Source organism: Anolis sagrei, chromosome 3 (assembly GCF_037176765.1).
Source record: "Anolis sagrei isolate rAnoSag1 chromosome 3, rAnoSag1.mat, whole genome shotgun sequence".
Lineage (NCBI taxonomy): Eukaryota > Metazoa > Chordata > Lepidosauria > Squamata > Dactyloidae > Anolis > Anolis sagrei.
Genome location: NC_090023.1, coordinates 214,961,490 through 214,976,331, shown reverse-complemented (window position 1 = coordinate 214,976,331; position 14,842 = coordinate 214,961,490). Strand labels below are relative to the sequence as shown.

The window sequence follows — 14,842 nt, the reverse complement described above, 5'->3', positions numbered from 1 at the left end:
TGCTTTGTTACTTATTTCAGGGATGGTGGTTTCAAGAGAAGAATGGTTGGACAAGAAAGAGGTCATTAGAAACTGGAGATGTTATGTCTTAGCATGAAAATCATGTGTTCTTATATTGATCTTTGCAGCCCATGATCCTAAGTGACTTGGATAGTGTAAAATGTAGGTACTCAGTACAGCATAAAATATTCTTCATGTTTAGAGGCTTTTGAATGTTTCCGATTAAGAATTTCTTCCTCAATTCAACAACTGATCTTTGTAGCCACTTGGTGGTCCTCTTCAGTATTGTCCTGTGAGTGGAATAAATGTATTACTCCATTTTTCCATACTGGGAGACAAGGAGGATGAGGTGTTTGAAGTGTGAATGAGCCACATTTATGTTGGTAAGTCTGGAATGGAGAAAAATCAGTGTCAAATTTGATTGAATTAGGTTGCTTTTGTTTTTATTTACTTACCTACTTACTTTATTTATACCCTGCCTTTCTCCCTATGGAGAAAAAGCACCTTTCATCAATCCGGCAGTTTCCAGATATTCTGCAAATCCCACCATCCTCACTCATCAATCAGACTGTAGCATTTGCAATAGAATGCATCTGGAAGGTTTCAGGCTGGGGAAGGCAACTTACAAGTGACAAAAACACTTTGAAGGAGCCAATAAGAAAACTAACCAGTAGGAGGCAGCAGCAACAATCAGAAATGCCATATTTTGCCATTCCCATGATTTATTAAAAAAATGAAGGCCTATAGTTAGGCCCAACTACATTGCATCAGTTAAATAAGTGGAAATCAACGTTCAATTTAGTTGGAGCTAATAACTAATTTTGGTTAATAACTAAATACAGCTAATGTAATTAATACATTAACTAATAATACCTCAACAAATTTAATTTCACCCACTTAATGCTAGAAATGAACATTAATTTCCAGATTTTCAATATCATAATGTTTATAACTGGTATTCCAAGTTCTGTTTACTGGAGACATTGTAGAGTTGGGATAAATGCTGAGAAGTTGAAGTAGATGATTAGGGGGATGAAGCATCATTCCTGCAAGGACTTCTATTCAAGCACAGTTTATTTTATTAATTTTTGGTTTGCATAATAACAAATGTTTTCTGGTAGATTGCCGAACGGCAGACAAAATACTGTATAATTCAATGCAATTTAATAAACTTATTAACAAATAAACAAACAAAAAAACAGGAAAAGATATATAAAAATAGCCATAAAATCTAGAGTTTCCAACTGCATATACTTCATGCTCATTCATGACTAATAGGTTTAGAAATCCCACTACACACCTTCCTGATCAACAGGGGGAGTCAAGGAAAGAAAGCACAAGGGTATAGGGGCCACTTTGAACATATTTACTTTTTTTTTGTCCAACCATGCCACCTAAATAAAGCTTTATTGAACTGCAGTATTTCTGTGCGTATGTATCTGGACATTCAGCTCCTTAACCCAATTAGCTAAACGTTGTGAAAGCCCATTGCTTTGTCAGAAGCATATTCCGTTTGAAAATCCAAGCATGGACATTCCTTTCATCAGTTGCTAATGGCAGAGCACCCTTGTAATGTAACTCTGTGTGTGTGTGTGTTTTGCAAACAGTCTTCATACAAAGTCAGAACCATGTCCCAGCATGAGAAGCCAGTTACAACAGGCTGGTGGGGTGGGAACTATTTGCACAATGCTGCCAGAACTATGGAAATGTTGTAGTGTTTCCAAAGCCCCATAGCAAATGCTATCTGATACTCAAGGGTCTGTTTGCTGTCATAGTTGCAGCAGAAAATTTCCCTTGGAGAACAGTCCTCTTTGATGAGAGTTTTGAATGCACATGAAGCAAGTTCACTTGGCCTCTGTATATTACAAGTTTCCTCACTATTGCCTTAGATAATTCTACTCTTCTGCAAAGTCCTGTTGATAGAGGAGTTCTTAAACATTCTGGTACTCAGTTCAAGCTGATTTTTTTTCAAAGAACAAATTTGTTCAATTTCAGCTTCTAAGCTTCTGAATCCCACAAGAAATTAAATGAGGCGCCTAGAGCTATGACAGCCTCTGATGTTGATTTGCTGCAGATGTCACCTTTTAATATCAGGCTCATCAAATGTATGTGATTTCTAATGTACTGGGGTGTTGTCACTGCAGGAGCAGTACTGAATTTAGGGAGTACTGTGGAAAAGATATGGATAGCAATTGCTAACACTCAGTCACGTTAAAACTGTGCCAAGAAACACTTGAGGGTGGATTGCGGCAGAGACAGGGGGCTTGTTTTGCCTCTATGCCCTTGTATATTTGGTTAATCTGACCCATGCAAAGGAAACTTGATCTGAGCCTGGGACAGGTATTAGTAAATCCCTTTTCTCTCAATTCCCATCAGTAACAGAATGTGTGCTGAGACTGTGGATCTGGTTTAGCAGAGTTTTACAAAGGTTAGATTGCATGACCTATTTGCCAGAAAAATATTTTCAAGCTCATAGTACCTGCTTCTTTTTTCCCTATCTATTATTGAGGCCTAGGGCAAGCTTTTGGTATGTCATATACAAAGCCCATCTTTTCTCCTATTGCCTGCTTTTTCTGATAACTTGATCTCTCGCTTCATTTCTTACCTTTTCTTCTCCACTGAATCAAAGCCTTTAGTTTTTTGACACAGGGAAATAATTGATGATACAACTGGATTCCATGATAATTGCAGCATTTTGTATGTATTAAGGAAGGAAGCAAAGCGACCTCCAAGGCCTGTGTGAATTGCTGTACGAACAACAGTACAGTAGTTCTCTGTGCACTAGCAAGGAGTTTGTTGCTTGGCAATTAGGTGAAGCTTGAAGCGTAAAAGAATAAAACTACTGTTTCTCCTTTTGCAGATCCTGCTGACTGAAGAGTTTGTGGAAAGAATGCTGGAAGACTTAGAAGACCTGAATTCTCCAGAGGAGGTACGTCTGCTTAGCTCTTAATACCCAACGGGGCACTTTCTACATTCAGCGGCTTGACTTGTTCACGTTGTTGGCATGGCCTGGTTTCCTGACTCTGAATTCAAGGCATCACTTTTATTTGCTGTTTGTATCCCATTCCTAGAAGTTCCCTGTGTGAGGAAGTATATCTACCCCAGGATTATATGGCAGGAACAACTGGATTTGGCACAGATTGAATGTTCTTCAGAGCATCGCACTAGCCACCCACTAGCAGCCCATAATCTAGTTAATTTCCTTTAGAGTTACTGCCCCTAGTATCCTGCTCTGACCATTGTGATGGCATTTTCTGTAACTTTCAGGAATTGCTTTCTGTAACTGCTCTCAGTTTGGGCAGCTTTACATTACAGTAGCAGGTTCAGTCAAGTATATCACTTCTATGGAGGACTACAATAATATTTCTTATGGGCATGGCATGAATTATTCCCCTACTGTTCATCCACACTATGCAGAATTGTAATGCTCATATACTACACTTGTCGTGCCTTGTAAGCTACCCCAAGTCCCTTTTGGGAGATGGTGGCAGAATATAAATAAAGATGATGATGATTATAATCATCATCATCATAGTTCTTGTTGACTTTGGTCAATCTTTATATTCTTGCAGAACAGCCATCACTACTGCTGTTGTTCAGAAAGCATGCGTTTGCTTCCAGTGTTCAGTGCAGCTTATTGCTGAAGTTATGTGGTCTTTCAATTAAAAGATCAAGGGCCCTTCCACACAGCCCTATATCTCAGAATATCAAGGCAGAAAATCCCACTTTTTCTTCCTTGAACTGGAATATATGGCAGTTAACCCCGTTCAAAGCAGATACTGTGGGATTTTCTGCCTTGATGTTCTGGGATATAGGATTGTGTGGAAGGGCCCCAAGTTGCCAGTGGTATTCTAGTAGTGCTTTTCATATCAACTAATCATCCTTCAGTAGATATCGTCACTCAGCAAATTTAAAAAGTTTTAAAATGTGGGAATGACATTATACCAAATGTCATTCCCACATACTTCAGCTACCAATTCCATAAATTATTTCTGTGTAATTCAATGAAAAAAGGGTTTTCTTGTCCTCATCCTGAATCTACAACCACTCAGTTTCATGAGGTGACCCTGAGTTTTAGTGTTACACAAGAGAGAACGAGCTTTCTGTTCACTGTCTCTGCAGCATTCATAATTTTTATGAATTGCTGTTAAATGTTCTCTTAGCCACCTTTTCTAAACAAAAAATAAACACAATCGAGGCACTTTACCTTTTCTCATTTCTGTTCCAATGCCTTGATAGTTTTGATTGCCCAGATATTAAGCTTAAGAGGCCTGTAATTTCCTGGCTTCTTCTAGGATCTCATTTTTTTTTTTTTTTTTTAAATGAGCATTGATGCTGAACAGGCTATCATCCAGTTTTCTATAAGGCAACTCACTGTTGAATTCAGTGGAAACTAAATATAAATAACTTAGTCTAGTTCCAACTCAACTTTTACAGGTGAGTTTGTTTGATCTTTTCTAAGCAAGCAAAGATAATTTGAGAAGGCTGGATGAATGACTGGCAATTATGATTACGTGCGTGGTGAAAATAAGAATACTTATGCCATAATATTGTCCCATTGGGGAAAACATCTTCGCTTGTTAGCTTGAAATCTTGGCTCTTAATGGTATTGCTTTGTTTATTTGCTTGTAAGTTCTAGATTTTAGTAAGGTATATCAACTAATAATGAATTCCCTTGCCTTTTAGTTCAAACTCCCAAAGGAATATAGTTGGCCTGAAAAGAAACTGAAAGTCTCCATCTTGCCTGATGCTGTATTTGACAACCCGCTCCATTAAAGCCAACTGACACAGGCAAGCAACAACTTAACTTTATGCTGCCCAGTGACTCATGGGATAATTTAGTACAGTGAAAGCTCTTCCTGGAAATGAGAAATGTTGCTGCATAACCACTGCAAGCCGAGGAGGAGTTACCTAACAGTAGTCCAGCCAGAACTGAACTCTTCTGGTACACCTGGCATTCTCCTTTTGCATCTTGGCTGAACTCTGAATACCCTGCGAATGAATGAGTGTGAGAGTGAAACAAAGAGAGAGAAAAGTATTTAACTATGAAAAGTAGTTGTAAGAATTCTTTCCCTATTTTAACTAGCTCCAGAGCTCCCTGCAGCTTTAGCTCAGGGTTCATGTGTCTTGTCTACCTTTGTTTGAATCACATATTTTTCAGGTGTAAACAGATATTTTGGTAATTAGATGTGTTTTTTCTAACTTCAACATTCTTTTTGCTCTCCAACTTTCTCTTTTATTGTAACTCCCCCTTTACTCTGGAAAGGCTATGCTATGTCCTCCCCTGCTTGGCTACACACATGCACACATCATGATCATCTGTGAGAGACTGAGTTGCAGGTGAATCATAGTCACTGGTTGCAAGCATATCTCAAAAATCACGTGGCCTTACAGCCCAGATAATGCAAGTACCTTGGCTGTCATTTTAGACTTTAGGACTGAAATTCTAAAGCCTAAATATGTGCTTACAACTTTGATCATATTTGAGAATAGTGTATTTTCAAAACAGAAGTTCTTTGAGACCCAAGTGTGTACTTATTTACTTGGAAGGGATGAATCTTGTAGGTTCTACTATTTAGACCAGTGGTTCCCAACCTTTGGTCCTCCAGGTTTTTTGAACTTCAGTTCCTATAATTCCTAACAGCTGGAAACTGACTGGGATTTCTGGGAGTTGAAGTTCAAAACAACTGAAAGTTGAGAACCACTGATCTAGATAGTATGGATTAGATTGTAATTTTAAATTTCTCTTTCACTGTTTTCTTGGGGGAATAGACCAAACCAGTGTTTCTCAAACTACAAGGGTTGAATGAAAAGTAATGCCTCCACCTTTGTTACTTGGGTTTGGATGGGAATATTTTAATAAATCAAATGCAGAAATAATCCTTAGAATGTGCTCTTTAACTACCACTATTCACTTTTCCACATAATCACCAGACAATTGGATACATTTCTGTCAATGATGAACAAGTTTTCTGAAGCTGTCACGGAAGAAGTCGACACTCTGTTTCTGCAACCCATCATGCACAGATCCTCCAATAGCCAAGCAAAGCAATAATGTGCCCTACGTGCTCTCCTGATTATGCTTGAAATTTCTCTCTGAGTGATACAACGATCGCCCTGAATCAATCTGTCAACCTTTTGCTTGTGAAACTTGGTGGTTGCTATCACAGGACGTCCAATTCTTTGTCATGCAAGTCAGATGTTCCCACCTCAACATCTTTAAACTTACTCAGCCAATGACGCACAGTACTCATCAACACAATCACCATAAACAAACAGCTTGCATTCTCTAATGAATTTTCTTTGGGGTGATACCTTCTGCTGTCAAGAATTCAATGACTGTACATTGCTTAAGTCGCATTGACCGACCGTCTGTGCAGGGTTCCATACTTCGCACTTTAACAACACAACTGTTCAATGCTAAGGCTTCCTGTCAGCATGGAACTGTAGAGGTTAGTCTACTGAACAAGCCAGTACCTGCCACATACCAGTACTGCCATCTGTTGAGGAGTTACGAAGGTGGAGGCATTACTTTTCATTCAACCCTCATACATTCCTCCAGGTGTTTTGGACTTCAGCTCCCAGAAATCCCAGCCAGCTTACCAGCTCCTAGGAATTGTGGGAGCTGAAGTCCAAAACATCTGGAGGAGCACAGTTTGAGAACCACTGAACCAAACAAACCCAGGCTTCTTGTGATAAGCTCAACATAAACAACCTCTTGCTTCATGTCTAGTAAAAAAGGGCAAATAAGAGTGCTAATTAGAATTAAAGGGTTTTCTCTTTAAACACAGGAAACAACTGAATAGGTTGATAGTTTGTTTGATTTATTAGTCTTGGTAGAACCACCTTTTTATCAGATTTCCTAAAAATGCTTCTTTGTGATGGTTCTTACAGACTTTTGCTTGTTTTAGATTGCAGAGAACCCACTGTGAAGCAATTCATGAGCTGAGAGATGCTTGTTGTCTTATCTTAGAAAATTCATCTTTCCATATTGCTGCTGAAGTCATATTTTGGCTTTTTATTTATGTTTAGGGAACCTCTTGAATATATTCTAATAGATACTGAGTTAGGCAATTCTGGAATGCCTTGGAAATCATGCACTATCAAGTCCTCCAGATGGAAGGTCAAAAGTTGCAGCCTAATTTTGTGACAACTACACTATGCTTCTTACAAAATATGACAATGTGCTATAGGGGGTTAGATTAACGTCTAAGAACAGGGAAGAATAAAGGTATTCCTTTACACAAATGCATTTGTTATCCAGAAGTTAGTTTCAAGGTGTAGATTTCTATTTTATTTCTAGTGAGTTAAGGAGATGTTATTTCTCTCCCCACCTATTAGACAAAGAAGTAATTCTTCTTCAGCTGACCTATCATTCTAAATACTGTGTCCCTCTTTGCATCAGTTAAAGTTTTATTTGCTGGAGAAATATTGTAAAAGGTGAGAGGAGCCATGCTGAAAGAAATTTTTTCCAGCACTGGCCTTCCATAGCCATAGTTCTGACTCAAGATGACAGCTCTTCTTACTCTTTTTTAAATAGAAAAGCTCATTCCAGACTCCATGTGTTCTGTTGTCATCACATGGAACTTAAAATCTGGAGCAGAATCTTATTGATGAAAATAAATACGTAAACATTTCTATACAGCTCCTTTGTAACTGGCATACATTCCCTTTAAATGAGTAGACAAGTGTTGATGATTTGAGTACAGAGTATGGATACTGTGGGGAGCATGATATAGCCAATGTGTGGTGTAAGCAGCCTATGGAATCTATGTGGTCCAACCACATTTTGTATCCTCATGATACCCACAAAGTACCTGGAGGACCCCTCCCCATGCCCCCCCCCCCAAAAAAACACTACAGATATGCATCCAAGTGAAGCAGTTTATTGTATATACAAAACAAAAATTGTGCAAAATAAAACTAAAACAAAACAGGAAGTAACTTGACTTCCGGTTTAACTTTAGCCTTATGTTCAACGCCAGACTGTCCCATCTGGGATGCTTTGAATGCAATTTTCCTGCTTCTTGGCAGGGGGTTAGGCTGGATGGCTCATGAGGGCTTTTCCAACTCTGTGATTCTAAGTTGATCCCCAGCTCCAAGGGGGTGTTTTTTTTGTAATGAGTACATTTTCCTGTCATATCACCAGAATCGTCACCATTCACATTGTGATTTGAGGGTAACACAGAGTTCTAGTTTGTCTTCTGTGTATGGATCACAAAGGGAGGGGGGAAGGCTTTAAATTCTAGCATAGTTGTGTTGGTTATGCTATTTGTGCTGTCAAGATCACAATCCAGGTTAGTGTGCTGACAAAGCACAGAACAGCAGTACACTGTATGAAAATCCAGATGAGATAAACATTTTAGAACTCACTTGGTGTATTGTTATTCAAATGTTGCTGTCTGATAACTTATATGTTATGTTCACAGTGATATCCTAGTTTTCAAACAACAGCTGAAGTGGTATATCTGTTTATTGACTGTTGTGCTACAGATTGTAATGGTGTAATAGTTGATTTGCATAGATGGCTGCCCTATCAGAAAGTAGATGAAGTTAGAGCCTTTATCCCTGGTGTTTAAAATGGATATACAGCTTATTTCATAAGAATGTGAAATGCTAGATCAGGTCAAAAGAATTTCAAATCCAGCATCCTGTTCCCATAGTGGCAAAGTAGATGCCCCTGGGAAGCCCACAAGGGCAATAGTACATTCCTACTAATATTCTCCAAAAACTGGTGTTCAGGGGCATAGAGTTTTAGAAATAATGTCATCATAATGACTGTTACAGTTGGTCATGTAAGCCCTTAGGAAGAATTTCTAGAGACTGAGTTATCTAATGCAGTATTATTCCCTAGACCAGTACTAGTCCCTGAGTCATTGTCGGCTGATCCTTGGCATGTTTACAGGAAAGAAAGAAACAATTATACCCAATGGGCACAAATTTAGTGTTGGTCTGTGACACATTGCAAAATAATAATTGCCGATTCCACACCCATATTAGATAGCCTGAAAAGCACTGATCTAGTTCATCAGAAGCATTATAGGAAAATTCCTAGCAGCAACTCCAAGATTAGCAGAAGCTTTGCTTTATATATTTCTGTGGACATTTTATGAATACTTTAGATAAATTGGTCTTAAATGTCCTGCTAGATTCTCTCCCCCCTTTTTGTCTCTCTCTCTTTCCTTTTTATGCTATAACAGACTAACATGACCTTAAGAAAACAAGGGGGTATCTAAAGTTCATCTTAGAAATTTTGCAGTTCATGATACAAAATGAGAACCTGGAATTTAAAAACCCAGTGGGTTGAGAAAGGATCTGTGAATTAGAATCAGTGTTTTGTCCTGCATGCACATTCCTTTGGAGGGGAAAACATGTCCTCCAGCCTCTATTTATTTAAAGTTAAAATAAGTTGTCTCATATGACTTGAGAAACCATTCAGCATTCATATCTGCTTGGAACTATCCACGAATTATTGCCATGGCAAATCAAAGGAAACTTGCCTAGATGTATATTTGTTTAATCAGTAACAGTTTGTGGCAGTTACCGCTGAAAATTCTTGTCGGCTCTCTAGAGGACTTAATGGAATTGGGCTTGGTCTCTCAACTTTTTACTGGAGATGAATACATTTCTTGGGCCAGACATGCTGACCATTCCCTTCACCGCGGCAAGATGAGACAGGAAGGGTTCACCTTGCACTTTTGTTCTCTCCTTGTTACTCAGTGAAACGGTAGTTTGCAGAGAATTGGAGCTTTGGCTGCTTTTCAGTTGGTTTGCACCTGCTGTTTAATCCCTGAAGCACCTGGGGTTGTAAACACCAGTTCTGGGTTGCTGCAACAATTATTAACTTTCAGTGCAGCTGTTCTGCCAGCCATTTGCTCGCCTAGCCATTAGACCAAATGGTAACAAAAGGACCATTCCGAAGGCTTCCTATTCAAATGTGAAGGCAAGGTACAGGAAACAGTAGAATTTTCAAGTGGAAGGCTTGCTATAGGTTAGACAATAGGGATTTCATTGCGTTGCAGGTGTCTAGCTCAGTGGTTCTCAACCTGTGGGTCCCCAGATGTTTTGGCCTTCAACTCCCAGAAATCATAACATCTGGTAAACTGGCTGGTATTTCTGGGAGTTGTAGGCCAAAACACCAGGGGGCCCACAGGTTGAGAACCGCTGGCTAGCCCAACCTGATGTTATACTCAGGAATTGCACCCCATGAAGATAGTATGGCTTTTTTATAATGAAACAACTTCAGCATACGTTTCTCTCATCTGATCATAGTGCTAGCATTCATGGAGCCTAAGCAAAAATAGGAACCACTCTGGTCTTCAAAGTCTGGTTTACCAAGTTGCTGTCACACTAGTGCAGTGGTTCTCAACCTTTGGGTCCCCAGATGTTTTGGCCTACAACTCCCAGAAATCCCAGCCAGTTTACTAGCTGTTAGGATTTCTGGGAGTTGAAGGCCCAAACATCAGGGGACCCATAGGTTGAGAACCACTGCACTAGTGTTTCAAAGATTGAGTTAGGAGTGGGAGTAAGAAAAAGATAGATAGATAGATAGATAGATAGATAGATAGATAGATAGAAGCAAAAGAAGAACTGCAGAGCCATAATTAGCTGGATATTGGGGACAATCTCAAAACATCCTTTCAATCCCATAGTTTTTCAGCTTTGAAATGAACAACCATGTTACTTTGAAGAGTAATAAAGATCATGTAAATCTTGTATTATTTAAATGTCTAGTGCTGCATTAAACAGCACTCCAAGCATAATCCTTGTCTCCAGCGGGGAACAACCCAACAGAAACAGTGGAAGAGAAATTGGCAGAAAGTTAGCGTTTATGGTCGAGAGTTTGTGCTTCTGGAGAAAAACAAAGATGGAGGATGGACTGACTTACCCTAAGGGGCCAAAAAAGAAAACGTAATGGCTCCTGATTTTATGCACCTCTCTGTACACCTTAGATACCATGCTTTCCCTTTGTATTTTTTTCCACGCATTGGGCTGGACTTTGCCTCTGGACCGGATCTTGAATAGTATTTCTGTATCTACTCCTTTACAGATCACAGAGCAGGATGTGGTTACATGAAGCTCTGTCAAGTGAGATGAGGGTACCTGTCATCTCTCACCTTTCAGATCTCATGTTCAGCTGCAGCAGTTCCTTCCCAACACGGCTATTGCCTCTGCAGTGAAAGGTGTGCAGAGACGCACCCAGCTCTGTTTTTGTTGCAGCCCCCCCCCCCCCAACACACACCCTTTCTCTGCCTCTTCCAGCACAAAACTGAGGAATGACAACTGCTGTTGAATGTTGGGGTTGGAAGTTGTGGGAGGATAAATACTTAAACTCCATATGACAGAACTTCACAGTAGCTGGTCCTACTCAAAGATCTGTTAAAGCTTAAAGTTACAGAAGCTCCATCAAGCATCCAGTCTTGCAACCCATTTCCATCAAGGCAAGGTAGTGGTTAGTCAGAGATGTTGTACATGCACTATAAGCCTCTGAAGCAAGTTTTGCATTGCTAAATTGAAAGTCTAAGGCCCCTTCCACACTGCCCTACATCCCAGGATTTTATCCCAGATTATCTGCTTTAAACTGGATTGTATGAGTCTCCACAGCCAGATAACCTGGGATAAACAGATAATCTGGGATCAGATCCTGGGATATAAGGACAGTGTGGAAGGGGCCTAAGTCACTCATATGGCAAATAAGAGCCTAGCTTTGCCATCTGCAAGGATGTCAGTAGAGTTCAGCTGCACTGTAATTCTTATTCTAGAGCACTCAGCTTTTCCAACAGCAGGAGAAAAGCCATAAACTGCTTTGTAGGGGAATCATTTACACATGATCTATATACATAAAAGCAATGGAAGGATTTAGGAGTAAATGTATTTGCAGAAATGTTGTAATGGCTGAAGGCAAAATATGTGTTAATGTTTAATTTTTCTCCCCAACGCTATCACCATAGGGAAAGGGGAGAATGCCTTCATATTTTAGCAAAATTATGTTACTATGAGGTTTCCTTTCCCATCTCTGTTCTGTCTTTTTCAAACCCTTCTTTGTTGGCCATTCAAAACGTCCGAAAGAAAATGAGCCTGTAGCTGATGTAAGTTTTAAAAGGCTCCGTAGGCTGACCTACCTCTCAGGCAATTAACCTATGGGCATTAGGCACTTTGCTGCTTTTTCGTTTCATATACAGTTCTTTCTTTTTTTTTACCCTTCTCAAATAGCTTACAGACCATAAAGTCATAGTAAGTGGTACATTAGCTTTGTAGTGTCATTCCAAGGCTGTCATGAAGGTGTGCCTTTCCTTCTTTGAGCCAGTCAGCTAATAAGGTGTTTGAGTTAGTATTGGGGTGAAGGAGGGGAGCTCTTTCCATCTACCTGCTTTTAGATTCACACTGCTGAAATGTGAACTCTCCGAGAGCAGAATGACACAGTGAATGCTAGTGTGTGGGGAAATGCTTCAAAAACTCCCATCAAATGCATTTTAATTTCTGAAAGCTAATTTGTTTAAAAGCTCAAACAGGAATTTTCTTGCCAGCTGACTGGCTTTACAAACACTTCTCTCTTTCTTTCTTCCTTCTCTCCCTCTCTGCTCCCCTTCCCCCTCTGCCTGATGCTTCCCTTCCTTCTTTCCAAGTGAGGGTGAAAATCAACATGGCTACTGTTGTTTTCTTCCCTGGGGTCCTAATGGCAAAGGTCTGCATTCATCACGGGGCTTCTGCATAATGGAGGGAGGGGATACCAATCGTGTGTGAGCCCTGTTCATCGTGTATTTTAGAACAGAGCGAGCTCTGCAGTATGCAAAGATGGCCACAGCTCAGTCCTGGTTAATATTCTGGAGAAACACAGGAGTGTCACAAGGCCGATTGGCTCAGGTTTAAGCTGAATATCCTTTTCACCAGTTCCCCTTTCACTAGTTTCCCTTTCAATGACACTGAACAGAATCTCAATTCTGAATAAAAACCTACCTTAGGGAAAGCAAAACCTATTAAAGTGATAAAACCAGTGAGTTAATTCAAAAGATCCTGTGCTCTGATTGCTGATGAACTACAGTCTGAGGCCTGGCTGTTCTGGAACCGCAATTTACTATTTTAACAGTTTTAAAATGTCATTGTGGAAGGGGTGAAAGGACACCTAAAAGCCAAGGGCTTCATGACTTTTCTTGCATTCGTAGGAATCTTCCATTCACTGCATCCTTGGCGGAGGGTTTGAGAGCGCAGCATTGATGTTCAGTTCTAGCAGGTCTGAGTGTCACTGCCCCTAAAAAAGGCAAATAAGATTTTTAAAGGAATACATGGAAATTGTGTCACACTACAAATGGAAGAGGGGTCATTTTTCTGCTTGAAACTGAGTAATCTGCAAGCAAACAAGAGTTCACTGTTAAAGGAAAGGGGTAGATTTGCTTTCTTTTTTTCAAGGGGTTGAATGCTTGTGGATTATTTCTATATTTTGGGTGGTTTTAGTAATAGAAAACGTTGAAAATGTTTGTTTTGCTGTGGAGGGCCCTAATCTGGGCTTGCGTGGTTTTTTAATAATGACTGCTGATGCTCCTTTGATAAGCTTCGGCTGAGATGAACCTTTTTGCAGTTCATCTATGTGTGCGTATGCGTGTGTTTCTACAAAAATGGTAAGGACACTGCAGAAGGTGTCTCAAAATGGTTTGCCGTTCCTGCAGTGAGATTTTCAGATTTGTAGTATACCCTTTTTCTACCAAAAGAACAATGGAAACCTAAACTAGCAGAGGTTTTTAAAATATTTTATATTAGTTTCTAGTGTATATTCTTACATTATTACAGTGCTGGTGTGCTTACCTGCACAAAACTACGTTTTGTAATATTTTTGTGAATCACAAAGCTTTGTTTCCCTCCTGTGTATTCAAAGTGCATTAAACTTGTTTGCATAGTTGCGTCTTGTGTGTGCATTTATTACGTGATTGCAGAGCTGATAAATTAGGCTTTTTTCTTCTATGTTTAACTTTCTTGTTCCAGCTATTCTTTGCCAGCTCCAGCCTGGTCTGAGGGCCATTTGTGTGCACACATAACATGAGCCTAGGCCTCAGCATTTTCTTATCAGTATCCCTCTGGTGTGGTTTGTTTCCTTTTATACAGTGTGGACAGACTCAGGAAAAGGCTTGAGTTTGTTAATAATAATTCCTGTAGCCCCCGGTGGTGCAATGGGTTAAGCCAGGGGTCCTCAAACTAAGGCCCGAGGGCCGGATTCGGCCCTCCAAGGTCATTTACCCGGCCGTAGCCCAGGGTCAATCTAAGTCTGAAACTACTTGAAAGCACACAACAACAACAACAACAACAACAACAATCCTATCTGATCAGCCAAAGCAGGCCCACATTTCCCATTGAAATACTGATAAGCTTATATTTGTTAAAATTGTTCTTTGTTTTAATTATTGTATTGTTTTAAAGTGTTTTTTGCACTACAAATAAGATATGTGCAGTGTGCGTAGGAATTCATTCACTTTTTTTCAAATTATAATCCGTCCTCCCAACAGTTTGAGGGACTGTGACCTTGCCCTCTGTTTAAAAAGTTTGGGGACCCCTGGGTTAAACCCTTGTGCTGGCAGGACTGCTGACAAACAGGTCAACAGTTCGAATCGAAGAGCAGGTTGAGCTCCCTCTGTCAGCTCCAGCTCTCCTTCGGGGACATTAGAGAAGCCTTCCACAAGGATGGTAAAACATCAAACATCCGAGTGTCCCCTGAGCAACGTCCTTGTAGATGGCCAATTCTCTCACACCAGAAGCAACTTGCAGTTTCTCAAGTTGCTCGTGACACGAGAAAATACTAATAATAATAATTCCTGAAGCCCTTTTGTGAAACACTGGGTGCTCTTATACTCTT

At 39.9% G+C, this 14,842-nt stretch overlaps 1 protein-coding gene across 2 annotated transcripts in view; it reads left to right on the top strand.

Annotated features, from left to right (window-relative positions):
- Positions 1 to 13,891, top strand: part of SUFU (SUFU negative regulator of hedgehog signaling) — a 98,865-nt gene extending 84,974 nt beyond the window's left edge. For both annotated transcript variants that reach the window (XM_060768296.2, XM_060768295.2), the window contains exons 11-12: positions 2,861 to 2,929; positions 4,687 to 13,891. In XM_060768296.2, coding sequence (XP_060624279.2) covers positions 2,861 to 2,929; positions 4,687 to 4,776 — 159 coding nt within the window. In that variant the 3' untranslated portion in view covers positions 4,777 to 13,891. The remainder of the gene's footprint in view (positions 1 to 2,860; positions 2,930 to 4,686) is intronic.
- The last annotated feature ends 951 nt before the right edge of the window (positions 13,892 to 14,842 follow it).